At 38.9% G+C, this 25,600-nt stretch overlaps 1 protein-coding gene across 3 annotated transcripts in view; it reads right to left on the bottom strand.

Annotated features, from left to right (window-relative positions):
- The window catches only part of RNF130 (ring finger protein 130), a 118,450-nt gene that overhangs the window by 75,409 nt on the left and 17,441 nt on the right, over positions 1–25,600 (bottom strand). For all 3 annotated transcript variants that reach the window (XM_047777865.1, XM_047777867.1, XM_047777864.1), the window contains exon 2: positions 5,147–5,341. In XM_047777865.1, the coding sequence (XP_047633821.1) occupies positions 5,147–5,341 (195 nt within the window). The remainder of the gene's footprint in view (positions 1–5,146; positions 5,342–25,600) is intronic.

Genomic DNA, 25,600 nt, shown 5'->3' with positions numbered 1-25,600 from the left:
TTCACTCAAATGAAGGGTGGACAGAACTGACATGTGGCCAAGGAAGGGCTAAAAGATGGGTCTTTGGGTCTATCCTTTGAGATCTGGAGTTACAGGTAGTGGTGGGAATCTAGTGACTCTGATGGAAGGGTCCTTGAACTTCACATAGAAACAGGAAGAGAAGAGACTCTCTGGAGGGAGAGAGAAGTAATAACACATTAATGAGCCAGGAAAACAAGTGGTTCTCAGAGCATAAAGATTTTCTCTGTTGTTGCCCTCTACAATAGGGATACACGGCCTTCCAGAGAAGTGATTCAGACAGAAGAGGCCTTTCACACAGGAGGCAACTTAGTTTATGTTAGAGGATGTCAGTGGAATCTCTGGGACCAAAACTTAGCTTTTTTGCCTTTGTTTCTCAAGGCAAGATCTGTGAATCGGTGGCATTAGCATGGCCTGGAAACCTGTTAAAAATATAGAATATCAGGCTATACTCCGGAACTACTGAATCAGAATCTTTAACAAGATTCCCAGGTGATCCATATGCACATTTATGTTTGAAAAGTACTCTAGAGCATGTATCTAGATGTGGAATTACTGTATCACAAAGTATGAGTTCTTGAATGGTGTCAGGTGGTGCCAAATTTCAAAGTACTGTACCAATTCACTGTCTCACATTATTCTAATTTTCTATGTATCTATATACAACCTAAAGCCATTTCCTCTTGTTTACATTCTACTTGCCTTACAAAAGATGTATTTCATAAGAATTTATCCTCAAATTCTATCCCTAAATTTCCTTATTTTTGTTGTTATATACTAAATTGTGATCAAAGATTTACATGGTCAAATAAGTTTGGGAAACCATAGGCTAATCAAAGTAAAGCGAGTTCTTTCAGACTTCTCAGAGACCCCAGTATGTTTATTTGGAGCTTCTAAGAGTGGAATACATGGAGTGGAATACAAGAGTGGAATACACGAATCCAACTAGGAACCATGAGGTTGCAGATTTGATCCCTGGCCTCGCTCAGTGGGTTAAGGATCTGGCGTTGCTGTGACCTGTGGTGTAGGTTACAGATGCGGCTTGGATCCTGTGTTGCTGTGGCTCCGATTAGACCCCTGGCCTGGGAACCTCCATATGCCATGAGTATAGCCCTAAACAGCAAAAAATAAAATAAAACAAAAATAAAAAAATAAAAGTGGAACACATTTCAGGCATTTTCCAAAACTTATTTTATCATTTACCTTTTCTTCCTCCATGGGTGATCCATGGAACATATCTGGATAAACTAACATCTCAAGGAACACAGATAGGCAATGAATGTTAATTTATAAAGAATTCCCTCCTTTTTAAAATAAAAATCATTAATGAATTTTAATTCCCTCTCTCATAATCCCCAGATTTTCTCATACTTAAAAGACTCCCATTCTCGCTAATTCTTTGGTTTTGTGTATGTAAAATAGCATCCCTGAGAAAGAAAAATGTTTTGCTCAGTTGAATTTCTCCCTCTCCATCTTTTCTTCATGCTTTCAGTAAGAAGAAATCAAGAAGGAATGATTTTGTCCAAAATTTGAAATCATTTTTTCTTTCCTTTAAAACAGGTGAAGAGAGCACACTGGCGCTGTTCTGAGCCCTAAGCAGAAAAACCATTCTCTTGAATGCAGTGTTCCCACAGAGATGCCCTGCAAAATCAGAATGACCCTTAATTTCCTTTTGGTTTTCCGGAGTAAATGAAAAGTGACCTATGGATAGTGAATAGTGAAAAATCACACATTCTTTCTATCTTATTCTTTATACTTTTTTTTAGTTTCAGTTTTCAACAATGAGTATGTGTTACTTTTACAATTAGCAAAAATAATATTTTAGTCCTAAAAGGCTTAATTTGGGGAGTTCCTGTTGTGGCTCAGAGGTAACGAACCCAAGTAACATCCATGAGGATGTGAGTCGATCCCTGGCCTTGCTCAGTGGGCTAAGAATCTGGCGTTGCTGTGAGCTACACTGTAGGTCACAGATGCAGCTTGGATCTAGTGTTGCTGTGGCTGTGGTGCAGGTCGGAAGCTACAGCTCCTATGTGACCCCTAGCCTGGGAACTTCCATATGCTGCGAGTGTGGCTCTAAAAAAACCGAAAACCAAAAACAAACAAAAAAAGGGCTTAATTTGAGGGGATGAAAAGTCATAGAGCAATAAAATTTAAATTCATCTGCATTATTCTATTAAGATACACACAAAAGTATCTGTGATCCTCAATTAGGGTGAGTTACCTTTGCAAGGTAACTATCTAAAATCAATTATGTAAATATTGACTAAATGATTAAAAAGTTATTTTTAAATTGAAGTATAGTTTTGATTTACAATGTTATGTTAGTTTCTGATGTACAGCAATGTGACTCAGTTTTATATATATATGTGTGTATATGTATACATATAGTCATTTTTATATTCTTTTCCATTATGGTTTATTACAGGATATTAAATATAGTTCCCTGTGCTATACAACAGGACCTTGTTGTTTATCCATTCTACATAAAATAGGTTGTATCTGCTAATCTGAAACTCCTAATCCACCCTTCCCCACCTCCCTCCCGCTTGGCAACCACAAGTCTGTTTTATCTGTCTGTGAATCTGTTTCTGTTTCCTAGGCAAGCTCATCTGCATCGTATATTAGATTCCACATATAAGTGATATCATAAGTCTTTCTCTGTCTGACTTACTTCACTTGTTATAATCTCTAGGTCCATACATGCAGCTGCAAATGGCACTATTTCATTCTTTTTATGGTCGAGTAGTATTCCATTATATATATGTACCGTATCTTCTTAATCCATTCATCTGTTGGACATTTAGGTTACTTCCATGTCTTGGCTATTGTAAATAGTGTCGCTATGAACATAGTGTTGCATGTATCTTTTTTTTTTTTTTTGTCTTTTTGCTATTTCTTTGGGCCGCTCCCTCGGCATCAGGCCAGGGGTCGAATCGGAGCTGTAGCCACTGGCCTACACCAGAGCCACAGCAATGCGGGATCCAAGCCGTGTCTGCAACCTATACCACAGCTCATGGCAATCCCAGATCCTTAACCCACTGAGCAAGGGCAGGGACCGAACCTACAACCTCATGGTTCCTAGTCGGATTCGTTCACCACTGCGCCACGAGAGGAACTCCTATGTATCTTTTTGAATTACAATTTTGTCCGGACATATGCCCAGGAGTGGGATTGCTAAATCGTACGGCAACTCGGTTTTTAGTTAAGGAACCTCCATACTGTTCTCCATAGTGGCTGCACCAATTTACGTTTCTACCAACAGTGTAAGAGGGTTCTCTTAAAAAGTTAAATTCTTTAAATAAGTCATTGATCTTTAAATTTTTATGAATGTGGAATTGAGCTTTATCTAAGTTTCAATTTTAAGAGACATACTGGTGAACTGAAAGAACATCAAAAACCCTGCATCTAAGCCTCTCTTCTGCTGGCCCTTGCCTGCTGCAGTCTCTTGCTCTGTAAGGTGGGAGAGTACCTACACCACGCAGGGTTAGGGTGAGGATTATCTAAGAAAATACATTAAAAAAAAAATGGAGTTCCCATCGTAGCTCAGTGGTTAACGAATCTGACTAGGAACCATGAGGTTGCAGGTTCGATCCCTGGCCTTGCTCAGTGGGTTAAGGATCCAGTGTGGCCATGAGCTGTGGTGTAGGTTGCAGACGTGGCTTGGATCCCTCGTTGCCATTGATCTGGAGTAGGCCAGCAACTACAGCTCCGATTGGATCCCTGGCCTGGGAACCTCCATATGCTTTGGGAGCGGCCCTAGAAAAGGCAAAGACCAAAAAAAAGGCGGGGGGGGGGGGGGGGGGGGGGGCTCCTCTACATTATATGTCATCAGGGAAACACAATTAAAACAACCTATTACAATGGCTGAAACACAAAAACTGACAACGCCAAATGCTGGTGAGGGTGTAAAGCAACAGGAATCCTCATTCACTGCTGGTGGGAAGGCAAAAGGGTACAGCCACCCTGGAAGACAGTCCTGCTGTGGAGAAGCGGGAACAAACCCGACTAGTATCCATGAAGGTGCGGGTTTGGTCCCTGGCCTCTCTCAGTGGGTTGGGGATCCAGTGCTGCCATGAGCTGTGGTGTAGGCCGCAGACAAGGCTCAGATCTCACATTGCTGTGGTGTAGGCTGGCATCTATAGCTCCCATTCAACCCCTAGCCTGGGAACCTCCATGTGCCAGGGGCGTGGCCCTAAAAACCAAAACCAAAACAAAACAAAACACCCTCTTATCATACAATTCAGCAATCATGGTATTGATAAAGGAGTTAAAAACTTATGTCCACACAAAAACCTGCACATGGATGTTTATAGCAGCTTTATTAAAACTTGCCAAAACCTGGAAGCAACAAAGATGTCCTTCAGTAGGTGACTGTGGTACATCCAAACAATGGAATGTTATCCAACACTCAAAAGAAATGCACTTTTAAGCCATGAAAAGACATGGAGGAAACCCAAATGCATATTCTAAGTAAAAAAAGCCAGACTGAAAAAAAAAAAAAAAAAACCCAGGTTCTGCTGGGAACCTAAAATTGCCCTAAAAAATAAAGTTTATTAAAAACCAAAAAAGCTCATAGCACAGTGCATGCTATATATATAGTAAGTGCTCAATAAATTGCAACTATTGTTATTAAAACAATTATATTAGAAATACCCTAAATGCTTCCACAAGAAATGAAGAAATAGTTACTACTGTAATTATAATAGTTACTAAGTTAGTTTCAACATTTATCCTAATAAGATAAAAAGTATCCTTCTCAAACAGGTACTCTTTAAGAATCCATGACATAAACTGGATGAATGATTCTAAATCTAATATATTATTTTTCAAACTTATCAAGTAAAATGTAGAAAAGTACAATGACTAATGATTTAAGCACATCCAGTTACTTAATAAGTGCAAGTTTTGCAGGCTCTACAGCCATTATTTAAGAAAAAGAAAAAAGTTCAACTAAAGGAAAAAAGACAAGCATCTCAACAAACAAATGGTAATACTAAAAATAAATATAATCATAGAGTTATATTGGAAATGATACAGTTTTAGTGGCGGTAGAATGTCTACCTTTAAAGGAATAAAGGAATAATTTCTAGAAGGAAAAACAAAAATTTATAGCTTTTTTTTTTTTTACCTGGATGAGTCATGGTGACTGGCTCCTCTTTGGATTTATTATTGTAGATGACTACAGCAACTGCATTGTGGAAAGCAGCCCGTGATATTTTCTCTTTAAATGTGCAATTTCCCCTCTGCAGCAAAGCAATCCACTGTTTGGTGTTTGGAGGGACAAAGAACCGTGTTTGAGGGTCACAGCCCAGATGATCAGCAACTAAACAGAAAAGGAAAAAACCCAACACAGACATTAATTTTTTCAAGTAATAATACATAAAACCACTCAAGTCTTCATCAAAATGCTCAATTGTTCTCTGAATACTATACAGCCCTAAGGCACTTCAAGCAGCTCACTGCCAGCAGAGCTATAAATACACCCAACAAAGGACAATGCAATGAATCTGAATCCATATCTGTATGGAAGAGAGATGCTCCATTAAAATGCTACCTGTAATGCAAATTAAAGCAGTGAAAAATTCTGTTTAACTTTATAGATATACAAAACCAAAAAAGACTGTCAATATCTTGTGTAGGTTGAAGAGACAAGGAAGAAAGGCAAACACAGAGAATCCCTCAGAAACTCAAGGGATTGATCTACCCTGACCTCTGTTCATTCACTTGTACTTACTCATCTCCTGATCCCTAACTCCCACCAGTACCATGAGGAAACTGACTGACTTTGGGGTAAATGAGGAAACCAAACTAATCTTTGGTTCAGTTACCAAGGGGTCCTAATTGAAAATTCAAGCATGCTTAAACAAATTTCTCAATAAGCATCTGAGGAAATTAGAACAGTTCAGGCCTGTATTTGAAAGCTTAAATTACCTACAACAACATGAAACTAGAATAAATAGATTATTCCTCTAATTTACATTTACTGGTAAATATTACTTTACAAAGATATATATATCAGCTTACTATATTAACCTGTTTTACAAAATAGCACAGACACCAAAATTTTCTCTTAGGATGACAAATGACATGGCCACTGTCCTAGATTTGGAGGGACAGCTTGTTTCAAGTCCATTTAAATCTGTCAGGGCAAGTTCCTCAGTTTCTGATTCTGCAAATATGGTGATCGTTTACAAATCTTAGGAAGCTGCCCCTGGCTGCTCTTTCCACCCATCCTTGCATTTATAACAGGTTGAATTGAAAAGGGTAGGGCAGTTCAGAAGGGGGAAAAGGTGGAGTTCCCATTGTGGTGCAGCGGAAATGAATCTGGCTAGGAACCATGAGGTTGTGGGTTCGATCCCTGGCCTTGCTCAGTGGGTTAAGGATCTGGCGTTGCTGTGAGCTGTGGTGTGGGCCAAAGATGCGGCTCAGATCCGGTGTTCTGTGGCTACAGCTCCGATTTGACCCCTAGCCTGGGAACCTCCATATGCCTTGAGTATAGTTCTTAAAAAAAAAAAAAAAAAAAGAAGGGGGAAAAGGTTACAAATCTTAGTTGAAGACTGGGTACGCAGTGTCAGAGGATCATAGACCCTATGCCTTGTGGAGCCAGTCACTACCAGTACTTCAAGGGCTGAGGCGGAGGGAGGGAAAGGAACACAGAACAAAAGGGTAACACTAGAAGTGAATAAATAATGAAAATATTAAATAGATATTAATAATAAAGCGTATAAAACAATATGAAAAAAATGAAAAAACAACCTCCCCCCAAAAAAACTCAAAATGACACCAGTGTGGAAATGTTTGCCTTCCACACCCCTGGAAGCACACTGCTTAGCAAAAGAAATGAAATGTTTCTATTACTTAAAGAAACTGTAAAATGTAGAGATGCCACTAACTTCAGAGAAATGCTACATCTATCATTCCCACTTAAATAATATCTTCTCCCATTTCTCTTGTTATCATGGTGATGGATGGCAATGAGATCATATTTGCTACCAGAAGTCTCCTAATACATAGTAAGTGGGAGTTAAAAGATTTCACGATGTGTCATGATTGATATTGTCGACAACTATGACTCACTCTTTTCCTTAAACAGTTTCCACACTTTGAATCTTTAGTTCTTTTTCAGTCAAATCAAATAGAAAAAAGCCTATGTCAAGATTATAGTAGTCAACCATTGAAAGACATAGCCAAGGCATCATGAAACTCTGAAATCCTGAAACAGACTGTTATATCTTACTTTTAGTAATATCTGTTTCATACATAATTGTGCTGTTTTAAAAAAGCATTTAGGGAGTTCCTGTCATGGCGCAGTGGTTAACGAATCCGACTAGGAACCATGAGGTTGCGGGTTCGGTCCCTGCCCTTGCTCAGTGGGTTAACGATCCGGCGTTGCCGTGAGCTGCGGTGTAGGTTGCAGACGCGGCTCGGATCCCGCGTTGCTCTGGCTCTGGTGTAGGCCGGTGGCTACAGCTCCGATTCAACCCCTGGCCTGGGAACCTCCATATGCCGCGGGAGCGGCCCAAGAAATAGCAACAACAACAAAAAAGACAAAAGACAAAAAAAAAATAAAAATAAAAAAAAAATAAAAAAGCATTTAGGAGTTCCCGTCGTGGTGCAGTGGTTAACGAATCCGACTAGGAACCATGAGGTTGCGGGTTCGGTCCCTGCCCTTGCTCAGTGGTTTAATGATCCGGCGTTGCCGTGAGCTGTGGTGTAGGTTGCAGACGCGGCTCGGATCCCGCGTTGCTGTGGCACTGGCGTAGGCCGGTGGCTACAGCTCCGATTCAACCCCTGGCCTGGGAACCTCCATATGCCGTGGGAGCGGCCCAAGAAATAGCAACAACAACAAAAAAGACAAAAGACAAAAAAAAAAAAAAGCATTTAGGCAATGTGTTATGATAACCTGTCTTGGGAAAAATTTTAAGAATATATAAAGAGGAATTCTCATTGTGGCTCAGTGGAAATGAATCTGACTAGCATCCATGAGGACACAGGTTTGAGCCCTGGCCTCATTCAGTAGGTTAAGGATCTGGCATTGCAGTGAGCGTTGGTGTGGGTACGGACATGGCTTGGATCCCATGTTGCTGTAGCTGTGGTGCAGGCTGGCAGCTGCAGCTCCAATTCGACCTCTGGCCTGGGAAATTCTATACGATGTGAGTTCAGCCCTAAAAAGACAAAAAAAAAAAAAAGAACAAAAGAGATCTGCATGTTTGTCATTCACTTGTTTTCCTGTGACTTATGCCCTCATGATGCCTTACACATTCACAGCATAGTAAAGAGAAAACAACACAATTATGGAATCAGCAAGACCTGGAGTCCAAATTCTAGGTCAACTCCTTATTAGCTAAGCAACTGTCACAGGTTCTGATTTTCTGATTTTTAATTTTTATTAACTTAGAAAGACTGAAATACAATTCTTCCCTCACAGAGTTATCTATGTGAAAGGTTATAATAATTCCTCTACCCTTGAGTGCTTAAGAAATTCATTCCTGGGCCCTGCCTCCTTGCCTGCCTTGCATCTCTCACAAGTGTCCTATCTTAATAAATCTATTTCTTGCCTATCAAAAAAAAAAAGAAATTAATTAATTCCCAGAGTTCCTGCCATGGTGCAGCAGAAACAGATCCAACTAGTATCCATGAGGATGTGGGTTTGATCCCTGGCCTTGCTCAGTGGATCATCAATCCGGCGTTGCCATAAGCTATGGTGTAGGTCATAGACAAGGCTTGGATCTGGCGCTGCTGTGGCTGTGGTGCAGGCCAGCAGCTGCAGCTCCAATTCGACCCCTAGCCTGGGAACCTCCATATGCCGTGGGTGAGGCCCTAAAAAACAAAACAAAACAAAACAAAATCAATTCTCTTTCCTTTAGGGTTTTTGGTTGTCATCCCTACCTTGTCCTAGTGATCCAGTTTGGTGCCATGGGTGTTTTCTATACAGATGTGTGTGAAATCTACCCACAGCCAGGTAGATTATGCTGTTTAATCACAGAGCAAAATCTATCAAACACAATGAAAGAAAGCTTTACATTCTCTTAAAGGAATTCCCATCTAGTAAGAATAGATTCTATGAATAACTGCACCATCAAAACGAATTTCAACAGGAGTTCCCATCGTGGCTCAGTGGAAACGAATCCGACTAGGAACCATGAGGTTGCAGGTTCTATCCTTGACCTCACTCAATGGATTAAGGATCTGGCGTTGCCGTGAGCTGTGGTGTAGATCGCAGACATGGCTCAGGTCTGGCGTTGCTGTGGCTGTGGCATAGGCCGGTGGCTACAGTTCCAATTCAACCCCTAGCCTGGGAACCTCCATATGCTGCGGGTGTGGCCCTAGAAAAGACAAAAAGACCATAAATAAATAAATAAATAAATAAAATAACTTGAACAATGAGAATAATGTTAACAGTTCTAAAATAACTTCCCAAGAGGACTGAAGACTGACTATGATTAAGTGGCACTACTTCAAAATTTAATAACAGTTGTTTATACTTGAAGCATTTTATTAAGTGGAGACAATAGTAGGGCACAAAGATCTAAGTATGACACACTAAAGTTCTTTTTTCATTAAAAGTCATAATGAAAATGTGAAACTACAGGTGATAAAAAATATGAAGGTATTTTACAATGTTATTTGTCAACTGTACCTCAGTAAATCTGTAAAAATTTGTATTACTAAAAAACCTAACTTCCATTTTTTTTTTCCATATGGCCTTTCCTGTTGAGTCCAGAAATAGTAACGAGACTTTTGTTTACTCCTTGACAAGAACCAAACAATTCTAGACAGGAACAATTATAGAATCCTCACCTCAATTAATATGAACTCACAATATACTAAGTACCAAAGAGAAATACAATGGAACCAAAAACCTGGTCTTGAATCTTAAAGAACCTCCAAATGTACTGAGGAGGCATGCTTGGCACAGAAATTAAATATCAACGAGGTAGTTTAAAGTGCCAACATGAAGAGTGCTTAGAAATTTAGGAAAAGAGTAAGATAATGGTAAAGTTTTAGTGGAAATTGGAAGTTAAAACCCTTGGAAATTGCTCAAGCAGAAAGGCGGAGGGTTGCAGGAGTGACTAGCCTAAAAACACAGAACAAAGATTAAGTGCTTCTCTCAAACTCGTGAAAATCAAATAAGATGATGTATAACTGAAGCTATAACACCCTATGAATTCAAGATAATCAAGTTCTTAAAAGAAGGCCTCATCTATAATGGGAAAAGAGGAAGAATATTCTGGCACAAAGAATAGGTAAATATTTAAAGGGCTCTGTGAGTGAATAAGCAGATAAGTAAGTAAATAAATCTCTCTTCCCTATCCCAGAGCAGCCTGAAGCTCTCTACTTTGATTCATTTCACTTACTAAGATCCCATTTCTTAAAAATGCAAACATCTATAAAGTAGCGAGGCCCACACTATTGTGTGAGTAATGTTTCTTTCCATACCCTGAGAACCTGTCAGGTCCATGGGGGGCCAGGGCACTGATAAAAGGTCACACTGGCTTCTCTAGACACACAGCACAGCTGCCCAATGTGGCTCTTGCTCTCCAAGGCTCTAAGTCTTGTTTCCTGCAAGTGAAATGCCAATTCCACCATTCCTTTGCTGACCACAACCTAAGCTCAGGGTTCTGCTCAAATATCTTCTCTGGAACATCTCCCTGGTCTCCTAAGGCTGAGTAGGCTATTTTATTCATGTTTCCATTGGTACCCTGGGATTACATCTATTTTAGCATTTATCACACTATATTAGTAACTGGCTGTTTATCTTGCACCTCTTCTAGTGTGTGAGATCTAGCATCTCCTCCAATATCCCTGGACTAGAGTAGATGTTTAGCTTACCTGACAAAGGGAGCAAGAGAAAAATGACAGAGGGAGATCAAACAAGACCTGATATAAAGAAAAGGCTTGTGCCAAAGACCTGTTTCATGTGGTAATGTTCCGACAGGGCTAAGTTATGTTCTATCAGCTGTTTCCTACAAAAGAAGTAAAAATAAAAATGAGCCTAACTTGTTACCCTAAATTTAGATGTTTCCATTGTCAAGTACATTCTGATTACTTGCTTTTCTATTTTCATATTAGATTATAATCTTTTTAATCTTTAGCTGCCTTGCTTCTACTCTGTCTTTATTTTCCATTTGTTAAATTTCAATTTTATGATTCCAAGGAAAAAATACAATTCTTTGTCTTTGTTATAAACTTCTTTTTGTTTTTTAATTATAGTTGACTGAACAAATGTCATATTAGTTTCAGGTGTACACCAAAGTGACTGAGTTATACATATTTTTTTCCCATTATAGGCTACTACAAGATACTGAATACAGTTCCTTGTGCTACACAGTAAGTCCTTGTTGTTCATCTCTTTTATATAGTAGTATGTACCTGTTATGCCCAAACTCCTAACTTATCCCTCCCTATTTTCTCCTTTGGTAAACATAAGTTTGTTTTCTACTCAAATTCTTAATTTTTTTTTTTTTTTTTTTGGCCACCCTGCAGCACATGGAGTTCCCAGGCCAGGGATCAGATCCAAGTCACAGTTGTGACCTACACTGGGGATAGAACCTATGTCCTGGCACTGCAGAGATGCCAGGGATCCCACTGCACCACAGTAGGAATGCCTCAACTTCTTAATTTTATATGTTTGGCTCCAGACTGAAGTGTTGAGCTTTCATCACTCAGCCACTTCCATGAATAAATTTATCCTCTTACTATTTCTATACTTTGACTTAAATCTAACATCTTATTTCTTTTATTTATCTTCATCAGTTGTTTAGTCTTGTTGAAAATGTTTACTCATCTTTTTGTTATAATTTGCTGTTAATTAATTTGTTAAGTTTCATTTTTTTTTCTTAACCTTATATCTACTTTTTAAATTTCCCCTACAATGCACACATCCTTTGTTACATTTTTTTCTGGTTAGGATTTGTTAGGATGATGGCCTACAAAAGTGATCTGATGTTAACCCTTCTTGATTTCTCAGGAACCTTGTGTTAATGATCACTCCCTCTTTTTCTTTTTCCTTTCATTTAAACCTGCTCATCTCGTCCATCTTAAAAATAAAGAAGAAAAAGGGATATCTCAAAAGATTCCCCTGTACTTCCCTGTCCTCCAGAGCTGTCTGTACCTGCTATTCTCATCTCAGAGTCCAGCCATTCCTCATCACATTTTAATCTCTGCATCTGGCCACTCCACTAAAAGTGCTCTGACTAAAAGGCACAAATAACCTCGGCAACGCTAAATCCCAGGACACCCTTAATTCTCCTCCAAACTGACCTTTCAGCCACCTCTACCCCAGCTGACCACTCACCTCCCTTGATTCCCAGGACCCTCATCCTCTTTCTCCTCCTCCTTGACAGCCTTCCTTCCTAGTCTTCTCTAGTGATTCCTCTCCCTGCACCTGAATCTTCATCATTGATGTTCCCAAGCACTCAAACCACTCGGACGTAGGTCTAAGACTCCAGAGATAGAATTCTCTCTACGTTGATGGATGGCAGACCTTTATCTCACTGGAACAATGCTTACGAACATGCCAATCAGCTGTTTTCTGAGAAACTATTTTTCAAATTGTACTTACATAAATCCATAGTTTCCAATATATACAACTAACTCCTAATGCTAGGATCAGGAGAGGAATATGAAAAATTACATACAGGGAAGATATTCAAACCCTCTCGTTTCACGGAGAACCTGGTCCTTACCTTGATGAGCTAAGGACACTATAAATGTCTTCACTTGTTCACACAGAAAGAGGTATGCAAGAGTCTATAGGCAGGTGTATGGACAGTCACATTCTAATTTGTTTATTTCCTGGCTGCTTTGCCCCACTTCCAGGCAAGGCCATGGGATCACCTTGAGGTCTGAAACACATTCTATTCGATGCCAAAAACCCCATCCCCACAAACCAAAACCAGAAATAGAAATCTTTTTTAATTCAGACATCACTTCTACAGGGTCACAAGCTTCAAGTGACACCTATCTGAGCCCCAGCTCTAGGGGGGAGGGACACAGACATCTAAGATGAATTACATATGAAAGGCTTTTTCTGTTTTCCACTGGATGTGAATAAGGGAACATGTGACTCCAGCTGTTGCTGGCAGGCATTTTATGATACAGAAAGGAAGCATTTTAGGATAAAGTTAAAGCAGTGATGGCAAGGGAACAATGAAAGGGACAAGATCCTTGGTAACACTGTTGAGTACTGAATCCTTGAACCTTGAAAGTGACTCTACCTTGGAGCTTCTGTTTCTGAGATAGGATTAATGTCCTTTTTATTTGTAATCAATCTAAGCAGAGATTACCTGAAGCACTCAGGCTTCTTGAGTGAGTCAAGCGGCAATGATCGATACTGGGGCTTTATCCCTGCTTAGGGGCTCTCTTCATCCAACCAGGATCCACATCTGGCAACTCAAGCCCACCAGGAAGGTCAAACCTAAGAGAAAGCTTCTTGGAAAAGCCCTTTGATACAGTGACAGCTGTGATGCCCATCCTTTTTGCCTCTTCTGCTACCTGAAAGGAGTGGTAGCTGTTCAGGAAAGGAGAGCTTTGCTCGAAATCTCACATCTAGAGCAAGGATTCTTGACAAGGATAGAATTTATGGGACCAGGGAAATCTTTACTTTCACTAAAAGCTAACTGAATCCTAGCATTTTCTTCATCTATGAATGTAGACAACAAAATATCTAGAACTCTAAGGCGTTCTCGTTGTGGCTCAGTGGTAACAAACCTGACTAGTATGCATGAGGATTCGGGTTTGATCCCTGACTTAGCCCAGTGGGTTAAGACTCTGGCGTTGCACTGAGCTGTGGTGCAGGTTGCAGACGCAGCTCAGATCCCACATTGCTATAGCTGTGGGGTAGGCCTGTGGCTGCAGCTCCAATTCAACCCTCGGCCTGGGAATTTCCATATGCTGTGGGTGCAGCCCCAAAAAGGAAAAAAAAAAAAATCTAGAACTCTGTAACCAATAGCAATTATATCACAAAATACTGGTAATTAAATTTATTAAACTCACCCCTAGAGGTTGTTACTTAATATGTTAATAAAGAAGCACATATATTATTATGTCACAAATATTTTAAATACACTGATATTGTCTTTCAATGACTTGGTTTCCTTTAAACCTATTTACTTTTGTATTTATCACTATTCTGAGAAGTCCACAGGTTTCTTCTTCACTAGACTGCAAAAGGAGTCTCAACTGCCAGGTTTTTATATGATATATTAGGATCTGTTTCTTCTACTTTACTTTGTTCTTATTATTCCCAAGCTATTTTATATTTCCCCCCTTTCTCTGCTTCTGAATGCACTAATCAAATTTTCTTTATCCCCCTTTTCTCCACCTATATTCTCAAGTTCTAACTTTTCTATTAAAAATTTTTTTTTTTCTTTTTAGGGCCATACCCACAGCATATGCAGGTTCCCAGGCTAGGGGTCAAATCAGAGCTACAGCTGCCGGCCTACACCACAGCCACAGCAACGCAGGATCTGAGCCACGTCTGTGACCTACACCACATCTGCGACCTACACCACAGCTCATGGCAATGCTGGACCCTTAACCCACTGAGCAAGGCCAGGGATTGAACCCACATCCTTATGAATCCTAGTCAGGTTCATTAAATGCTGAGCCATGAAGGCAACTCCCAGCCAGTGCTTGTGAAACTTTATCTATAGATACTTATTAGTCCTTATATTAGTCAGGGTTCTTCAGAGAAAGAGCAATAAAATATTTGTGTGTGTATAAAGAGACTTATTATAAGGAATTGGCTCATGTGATTACAGAGGTTGACAAGTCCCAAGATCTGCAGTGTAAGTCAGCAAGCTGGAGAGCTGATGGTGGAGTTCCAGTCCAAAGGCTGGCAAATGTGAGACCCAGTATGGGATGATGTTTCAGTTTAAGTCCAAAGGCAGGAAAAGGCCAACGACCAGTTCAAACACGGTCAGGCAAAAGGAACTGTCTCTTATTTGGAGGAGAATCAGCTCTTTTTTTTTATTGAGTCCTTCAACTGACTGGATGAGGCCCGCCCACAACAGAGAAGGCAATATGCTTTAATCTACTTTATTCAGTCTACCAACTTACATGTCACTCTCATTTAAAAATACCCTCAAAGAAACACCCAGAATGATGTTTGACCAAATACGTAGGAACACTGTGGCCCAGTCAAGGTGATACATAAAATTAACTATCACAGCACTCTTCATATCTTACTTTTTCCTTCTGGGTTTCCTCCTTACTTACTCTACATCCTTTAGAAGTTCTTTCAGTGAAGATCTGCTTTTTAGGGTAAATTTGTCTTTACGTATCTGGAAACTTTTTTCATTTGCCTTCATTCTTGAATGATAGCTAATTAGGTTTAAAAGTCTAGATTGTTATTTTTTTCTCAACACACTGAAGATATTATTCCATTGTTTTCTGCTTCTTGTGTTGAGAAGAGGCTGAACAAAACATTTTAACTGTGATGGCTCTTTGATGTTACTGTGCCTACTCTTCTGAATCTAGTATTTTTAAAATGTAAGTGTGATTTTTCTATTAATTGGCAAGGTTTACTTCTTTGGTTATATTCTAAAGAAACAAGTTTTTACAATAAATTATTACCTCTTCATACAGAATATTAAAGAAGAAGAAAAAATAAAATATGTTCTGTACACCTAGAGTGCTGGACATGTCAATCAGCATTGCAAGATGGGTCATACTAGCTGAACTGTCAGCAAGTTTAATTGTCAATAGCAATCCATTATCATTTGTCTTCTATGCTTAGTTACTGCAGATCTCAAATGGATTTTGATTATTTTTTACATCCTTAGAACTTATATAAATAAATCTGTTGGATGTTCTCCATGACATAATAAAAAGCATCTTAAGAGTAATTTTAAATGATGGCTAATACAAATCATTTAACCTGAAAGTCATGTTCAGAAATAATTTCTATTACAACTAATGCAACAAATACTTCAAGCAGGAGAGATGCTATAAGACAAAATAACTAAAAAGTCACTGCTAGGTTCTCAAACAATCATGGTATCATATACAAGTGCTAATTATTTAATCTAAATCACTTCCCATTCCACGAAAGCATTACTGCATTGACTACAACTCTTTATGAGGCTCTCTTTTCTGTTGGCTCCTTATCTATTAGGTTTTCCTACCACCTTTCCGACCATTCTTTCTCATTTTTCCATTACTAGCCATTTACTAAGGCTCTGCCCTAGGCCCTCTTTTCTCAATGGGTAATCTCACGCATTTGCATGGCTTCACCTATCACCTGTATGTAGATAAAGACTAAATCTAAATCTCTTTGTTGAGCTTTAGTCTTTAATTTTTAACTGCTTGCTAGATATTTCTACATGATAACGAGTATCTCAAACTAATCATCCTCCCCCCCAAATGTGATCTTTCTACATGGAATTCCTTACTGTTGGCATCATCCACCTAAACACGTAAGACTGAAATTCCTGTTGAATTCCTGAAAATAAGGAAGTAGCTATAAAGAGACCCAGATCAGTCAATAGAGTGTTTAAGTTTCTTGGCTGCCAGCAAGAGACCACCAAGACAGAGCTAAACCACTGACTGTAACTCAATCCTGCTGATGAAGAAAGATGTCTGCTGTTCTAGAGTGAGATGTAAGAACACCATCAAAGGCCCAGAAAAGTACCTGAAAATATTATCTGTCCCCCTCCCACTGGAGCTTTACTGAGGTAAAATTAACAAATAAAAACTATCTATATTTAAGACATACAACATGGTGATTTGATTTACCTATCATTGTGAAATGACTGCAGTCAAGTCAATTAATACACCCATCATCTCATTTTTTTCTACTTTCATTTTTGTGCGTGTGATAAGAACACTTACAATCTACTATCTTACCAAGTTTCAAGTATACAATACAGTACAATTAACTATAGCTACCATGTTTTTAATGAGACCCCCCCAAACTTACTCATTTTACAACTAAAAGTTTGCAACATCAGAAGGCATCATTAATCCTTGGGCACAAACATAAAAGATGTGGGGGTGCTCCTATTTTGTTTTCTTTATCAGTTCTTATTTCTGGTACTAGTACTTTTAGTACTAATGACTCTGACAAAATGACAGTGTTGACAAAAACTGGGCTTTCTGGAATATAATTTTAAATGTAAGAATGATGGAGTCAGAGTTCCTGTCGTAGTGCAGCAGAAACGAATCCAACTAGGAACCATGAGGTTGCAGGTTCAATCCCTGGCCTTGCTCAGTGGGTTGAGGATCAGGTGTTGCTGCTGGCTATGGTGTGGGTCACAGACGTGGCTTGGATCTCATGTTGCTGTGGCTTGGTGTAGGCCGGCAGCTGTAGCTCCAATTCAAGCCCTTGCCTGGGAACCTCCATGTGCTGTGGGTGTGGCCCAGAAGGGACAAAAGACAAAAAAAAAAAAAAAAAAGAATGATGTAGTCAATAATACATTAAAAAGATCATACACTGTGATCGAAGGGAATATATTCCAGGAATGCAAGGATTGTTCAACAGCCACAAATCAATGTGATACACCACATTAATAAAAATGATAAAAATCATGTGATCATCTCCTTAGATGCAGAAAAAGCATATAATAAAATTCAGCATTCATTTATGATAAACATTCTCTATGAAGTAAAGTGAGTAGAGAGGGAAGGTACCTCAACATAATGACAAGTCTACACTAACATCATACTCAATAGTGAAAAGCTGGAGTTCCCGTCATGGCGCAGTGGTTAACGAATCCGACTGGGAACCATGAGGTTGCGGGTTCGGTCCCTGCCCTTGCTCAGTGGGTTAACGATCCGGCGTTGCCGTGAGCTGTGGTGTAGGTTGCAGACACGGCTTGGATCCCGCATTGCTGTGGTGTAGGCTGGGAGCTACAGCTCTGGTTAGACCCCTGGCCTGGGAATCTCCATATGCTGTGGCAGCAGCCCTAGAAAAGACAAAAAAAAAAAAGTGAAAAGCTAAAAGCTTTTCCTCTAAGATCAGGAACAAGACAAGGATATCCACTCTTGCTACTTTTATTCAACATAGTACTGGAAGTCCTAGCTAGAGTAATAAGCCAAGAAAAAGAAACAAAAGGCATATAAACCTGAAAGGAAGAAGTAAAACTATCTCCATTTGTAGATGGTACGATTTTATATATAGAAAACCCAAAGATTCCACCAAAAAACTGTTAAAATACACAAATTCAGTAAAGTTTCAGAATACAAAATCAATATACAAAAAACTGTTGTGTTTTTATATACTAATAAAAAACTATCAGAAACAGAAATTAAGAGAACAATTCCATTTACAATTACATCAAAAAAAAAAAAAAAGAAATATCCAGGAATAAACTTAACCAAGGAGGTGAAAGACCTGTGCAATGAAAATTGTATAAGACATTGATGAAAGAAATTAAAAAAAAAACAAAACACAAATTAATGGGAAGATATTCTGTTCTCATGGATTGGAAGAATTAATAGTTAAAACATTCATACAATCTAAAGCAATCCACAGATTCAATGCAATCCACATACAAATTCCAATGACATTTTTCACAGAAATAGACAGACAATCCTAAAATTTGTATGGAACGAGAAAAGACCCTGAATGGCCAAGGCAATCTTGAGAAGGAAGAACAAAGCTAGAGGAATCATGCTTCCTAGTTTCAAACTGTATCACAAAACTATAGTACTCAAAGGAGTATGGCTTTGACATAAAAACAGATGAAATAGAACAGAGCCCCCAGAAATAAACCCACACATATATGTTCAATTAACTTACTGCAAAGGAGCCAAGAACATACCACAGGAAAAGACAGTCTCTTCAATAAATGGTGATTGGAAAATTGGACAGCCACATGCAAAAGAAAAACTGGACCACTATTTTACACCACAAACACTAACTCAAAATGGATTAAAGATCTGAATGTAAGACCCAAAATCATGAAACTCCTAGATGAAAACATACGCAATGATTTTTTGGATACGAAATCAAAAGTAATGGTGATGAAAGCAAAAATACACAAGTGGGACTACAATCAAACAAAAAATGCTTCTGCTCAGCAAATGATATCATCAACAAAACAAAAAGGCAACCTATGGAATGAGAAAATATCTGCAATTCATATATTTGATAAGGCATTAATACGCAAAATATATAAAGAACTCATACAACTCAATAGCAAACACACTTCTTCATCCTGGTTCCTTGTTCTATGCAAATTTCTATTTACACAGTTCCCTATTATTCCTTACATTCCACAGTGCTAGCTAAGTGTATGATACTGTTCTTATCCCTTGAATTAATGATATGCAAATTAAAAGAAATGACTCATTCTCATGGGGGGAAAAAAAGATGGGCTAAGAACTCTGTAGCTCACACTAACAGAAGTATTTGTCCAGAGGTTGACTCACCACTGATCAAAGGACTCAAGTGAAACTGCTGGGGAAGGAGGTAGGACGACATGGAAAAAAAAAATCATGAAATCAGTCCCTATGGAAGACAAATAGAGAAAAAAATAACACAGTGAGAGACTATTCACATGAGAAAACAAATGAGATCAGGAAGTTTAAAGTTTTCATAATCTGAGAAATCTATAAACCAATAAATATAATTAGAAAAATCTTTAGAGTTTACCTTAAACAAAACAATCAATGAGATTTGTTGCAGTGGGTCTCAAGATTAGCCTAAAATAATAGAAAAGTAATACCTTACTTAAAAAAACTACTATTCAGAGGGGGAAAAGGAAAAACAGTTGCTCTATTTCAAGATAGTGTATATTCTTCAAGAAAATCTAAGTGAAAAAAAACTCAAGAACACGGCTTGAGAGAAATGAGACTTTCATAGGAGCAATAGAGCAAGGTCAACTGGCCAAATGGAGTAAATATGAAAGTTCTTAACAGATCACAAAACTGGTAGACAAGGTAAGAGTTCTGATAGGGGTTCCAATCATCTACAAAACTGCAGAAATCTCATTCTAGTTGCAGGAAGCATGTCTCACAAGCTCCTGATCTGCTTTACTGTTCATTTCATCTCCCACAGGACAATTGCCAGGAATAACCAGGGGAAACTGCTGCACAGAACCTAACACAGATCCAGATTATGAAGTGACCAGTATCTTGGAAGAAAGCAACCTATCATTTCAGAGTTTGCAAAACCCAGGGCAAAGAAAGCTGGGTAATTACAAATCATCTTGATGAGAAAGGAAATGAAGAAACCAGCAAGAATGTACAAGATAAATTCAATTTTAAGGAAGACTCATATAAAATAAAGGCAACTGCAGGATGACAGTACAGACTTAAAAAAATTCTCCCTGGAGTTCTCTTATGGTGCACTGGGTTAAGGATCCAGCTCGGATTTGATCACTGGCCTGGGACCTTCTACATACTGTAGGTGCAGCCAAAAAAAAAAAAAAATTCTCCCCCAAACTAAAAAGCCCAGAAAGAAGTGAAGGTTCCCAATAATGACAGGAACAAGCAAAGGGGCTTCTTTTATCCCCTTTCTAAAAAATTTTTTTTTAAGTTTTGTTCAGAGCAAGAAAAATAGGAAATAGGTCCACTGCTCAGGGGCAACAATACAATGGATGAAAAGATTTCTCAAAAGCTTTTTTCTTTTATTTCCCTATAAAGGAGAACTAAAATGATCAGAGCAAGGCAAAAGCACACTGGAAATGGGTTCAGAGTTTATAAGAAAGCAAATCTATTCTGAGGATAAGTCTCTCAGGTCAGCTCAGTAAAACTGCCATTCTTACCTTGTGCATTCATGCTGTTTTCTTCAAATAATCTCTCATCCCATTAAAGTAATTTGTAATTGCCTGGCTTTCTTTGCCCTGGGATTTGCAAACTTAAAAAATGTTATAGTTTGCTTTCTTCCAAATTTCTAGTCACTTCACTTTACATCATCGAATGCAAAGAATAATTCCAAGCCCTTAGCATACCATCCTCCTCAGCAGTGTCAGAGGCAGCTAACCACTTAACTTTGGGGGACAATACTTGTTTCTTTGGTCTCCTCCCTCTCCTCCTCAGATTTCTTGATTATCAAGTGGTCCCAACACCTTTGTTGAAAAAAACTATTCTTTTCCCCACTGAACTGCATTGGCATCTTTGTCAAAAATCAGTTGATCACAAATATAAAGGTTTATTTCTGTATCTCAGTTTTATGCTATTGATCTATATGTCCATGCCAAGCCACACTGACTTGTATTAAGTTTTGAAATCAGGAAATGTAAGCCTTCCAATTTTGTCCTTCTCAAAAATTGTTTTGACTATTCTGGGTCCTCATAAGTTTTGCTTGTCAATTTGTATGTAACTCCAGCTAATATTTTCTTAGGGTTATGTGGAATCTATAGGTCAGTTTGGGAGAGTACTGCCATCTAACAATATTAAATCTTTGAACGCATGAACACAGAGTCCTTCCATTTATTGAGGTCTTCTGGAATTTCTTATGACAATATTTTATAGTTTTCAGGGCCAATGACATTTAAAATATTAAAAATACATATTTTCTAATTGTTCTGGCATATAGTACAGTTCACTTTGTGCACTGATCTTATGTCTAGTGACCTTTCTAAAGGTACTTCAACTTTTTAAAAAATCCCTGTTACAAGTAATAAGAAATTAAGGTTTACTGACATTTAATTAGGGATTAACACTGGCTGCTTTCCTCAATCCAGATGGCTGTGTATCTCATATGGTATCTGAGGTAACCTGAATGAAGAGTGATCCCACAAATGAAGTGCATGGCAGTGACTCCCTTACACGTTTTTTGTTTTTTTTTCCCTTCAGTTTCTTGCAAAATAGCATATACTCAGTTATATGGATTTATAGATGATTCCACCTAATTTTACTAAACTGTCCCTCATTAAATGGACATATGCCTTAAAAAAATCCCTACAAAATAAAGCAAAACAAAAACAAACAAAAAAAAACCCCCAAAAAACCCAAACTGGGAGAACTGACATTTCTACTCCTGTACAAGCTCTTTTCAGCTATCATGAAAGAACAGAAACAAAAACCAAAAAGAGCAACTAATCAAATTTGGTGCCCATATTAGAAAATGAGGAAAGCCCCTTCCCATATTAGAAATTACCACGGAGTTCCCGTCGTGGCGCAATGGTTAACGAATCCGACTGGGAACCATGAGGTTGCGGGTTCGGTCCCTGCCCTTGCTCAGTGGGTTAACGATCCGGCGTTGCCGTGAGCTGTGGTGTAGGTTGCAGACGCGGCTCGGATCCCGCGTTGCTGTGGCTCTGGCATAGGCTGGTGGCTACAGCTCCGATTCAACCCCTAGCCTGGGAACCTCCACATGCCGCGGGAGCGGCCCAAGAAATAGCAACAACAACAAAAAAGACAAAAAGACAAAAGACAAAAAAAAAAAGAAATTACCATGAAGATTAGAAATACAGATTTATTACAATTGTTATTAACTATGAACCCAAGTATTAGGCTTTAAGATACTATGTCAAAGAAAACCAATAGTGTGATTTAACATTTGTAAGTATAATGCATATATTGGGGATAAATGAACACACGCAACCACAAAAGTCTGTGTGCCAGTATTACAGGGAAAGGGTTAAAGAAGGCACCAGTGGGCATAGGGAAGCTAGTTGGGAGGCCATAGTCTAGGAGAGAGATTAGACAAGGTTGCAGCGGATGTGGAGAGAAATGGACACGTTTCAGAGATATTTAAAAATCTGGATCAACAGAATTTAGTAATTCATTAAATACGGGAGGCAGGGGGTCTAAAGAAGATGTCTCAGTTTCTGGCAAAACACACTGGGTAGAAGATGGTGCTGACTGAAAAAGCAAACACTGGGGGAGGGACAGATTTTTGGAGGAAAGATGATAAACTGTTTGGACACACCAGGTTTGAAAGAGAATAGCTCCACTCCTAAGCATACACCCAACAAAATGTTATGTATGTGTAACAAATGACATGTATACAATGTTTATTAACAGCTTTATTTGTAACAGTCCAAACAAAAGCAGGCACATGTCCCTCAATAGAAGAATGGATAAAATGTGATATATTCATGCACTGGATCGCTGACAAAACTACTGCTACATGCAATAACATGAATTTATCTCACCAGTATGACCTGAGCAAAAGAAACTAGTCACAAGATAGAAAAGAAAACATACCATAATTCTATGTATATAATTAAGTTAAAAAACAGGTATAATCTCTGGTGTTCAAAGTCAGGATAGCATTTACTTTTGAGAAGGGAGGGAAGAGGAGTAGTGACTTCCAGGGAGCTCTGTGCAGCTGGTAATGCTCTACTTCTTGGCCAGATTTGGGGTTAGGTCAATGTGTTCACTATAGACTTATGATTGTGTATTTGTCTGTGCATACTATAGCATACAAATGCTCTATGACCTCACTTACATGAAATTTCTAGAGTAGTCAAATTCATAAAGAAAGAAAAGTAGAAGGGTGTCTGCTAGGGAAAAGGGGGGAGAAACAATGAAAATTGTTTAATGGGTGTGGGGTTTCAGTTTTTCAAGACAAAAAGAATTCCAGAGATTGCTTGTAGAACCATGTGAATCTACTCAATACTGCTGCACTTTAACCTAAAAAATGGTTGAGAAAACTTTGTTATATGTATTTTGCTATAATTAAAAATTAACCAGGAGTTCCCATCGTGGTGCAGTGGTTGAGGAATCCGACTGGGAACCATGAGGTTGCGAGTTCGGTCCCTGCCCTTGCTCAGTGGGTTAACGATCCGGCGTTGCCGTGAGCTGTGGTGTAGGTTGCAGATGCGGCTTGGATCCTGAATTGCTGTGGCTCTGGTGTAGGCCGGTGGCTACGGCTCCAATTGGACCCCTAGCCTGGGAAGCTCCATATGCCGCGGGAGCGGCCCAAGAAATAGCAAAAAGAACAAAAAAAAAAAAAAATTAACCAACCAACCTACTCTTCGATAGTTTCCTAATTCCTCTTGGGATAAAGTCCAAAATCCTAACAGTCCCCAAAGTACTGACCCACCTTTTCATCTCTGCTCTATACCACTCTCCCCCTTACTTCTAAATGCCCTTCAGTTCCTCAAGCACACCAAAGGGTTTTTTTTTTTATGTTTTGGTCTTTATATATGTTCACTCAGTCTTCCTTTCTGTGCCCCTCTTAAATTTAATATCTGTTCACGCTTTAGTCTCAGCTTATACATCATTTCCTCTGAGAATCCTTCCTGACCATTTGAGACTGAGTTAGTTCTCTCCTTTATGCTCTCTCTTTCCCCAAGAATTACTGCTAAATAATTACTTGAGTTATTATCTGTTTAATGTCTGTTTTCACCACTAGACAATACACAGGTGCTGACTCACCTTGATTCCCCCACCACAGAGCATGTAGGAACTTCTTGTCCTGCCTGCCATACAGAAAGTATTTAATAATTATTTGCTGAGTATTTGAAGCAGCTGTTTCACATGAGTTTAGGATTTCGGGTCCAGATGAATTACAGTCTGGTGACAACATGCAAATGAGAAACTGCATCACTGATGAGACCTTTGAGGAATCGCAGAGGAGATACTGGAAAACTAACCCATGTAAACAGCACTCCAATATTTACAAAATGATAAACTATGTAAATTATGGGCTGGTAAGGGCACTATTAATCCTTAGCAAAACTTCAGAAATGATTATTAAAGGAATAATTTGTAGACAGAAGAGAAAGCTGTAATCATGGGGTGCTTGCACAGGTTCACTAAGTGTGGGAGGCAGAATAATGCCCTCCTTCCAAGATGCTTCCATCTTAACCCCTGAGACCTCTGAATAGGTTAGGTTACAGGACAGAAGGAAATTAAGGCTGCTAATCAGATGACTTTAAAGAGATTACCCTGGACTATGCAGATGGGCCCAGTGTAATCACAGGGTCTTAAATGTGGAAGAGAGAGGCAGAAGACCAGAGTCATAGAAAGCTCTGAACATACCTACCTCACTGCTAATACTGAAGATGGAGGAAGGGGCCACAAACCAAGGAATGCAAGCAGCCCCTACAAGCTGGAAAAGGGATAATAGTGGATCCTCCCTCAGACCCTCCACAAGGAATGCAAATTTCTCTTGTTTTTAGCCACCTAGCTTGAGGTAACTGATTATGGTGGCAACAGGAAACAGACTACAGCTAAGCCATAAAGACTGGTTTCTTCTTCCTTGCCACAGTTCCTGACATAGCAAATCAGGAACAACAAGTGAACAGTAAATACAATATATTTGGGGTTTTTTTCCATCAAAGAACTTGATATGTCATTTATAATATCATAATACCAAGAAACATCTGCTAAATGCAAAGGCAATAAAGTAAATTAGAAAACTGTGAAATGCTCACCCCCTTCCCTCAAAAGTACTGATCAATGGAATAATGTCAACCATCTTGGAAGGTGTATAGCAACGTACTACATACCAGGGTCTGATCATTCATACTCTTCACTACTTTTATCAATAACCTAGAGCAAGGATTCTTAACTTTGGGTCCATGGACACCTTGAGACTTCAAGAGGCAGCTGAATTTCTTAAACCTCATTGAAAACTTTGCTTAGATCTACATAAATATGTATTTTTCAGCAGAAAGGTCCACAGCTTTCGTTAAAGTCTTAACAAGAGTCCATAACCCTAGAAGGTTAAGAACCA

This window comes from Phacochoerus africanus, chromosome 4 (genome assembly GCF_016906955.1).
Source record: "Phacochoerus africanus isolate WHEZ1 chromosome 4, ROS_Pafr_v1, whole genome shotgun sequence".
NCBI classification, from domain to species: Eukaryota; Metazoa; Chordata; class Mammalia; order Artiodactyla; family Suidae; genus Phacochoerus; species Phacochoerus africanus.
This window is presented reverse-complemented; position numbering and strand designations above follow the sequence as displayed.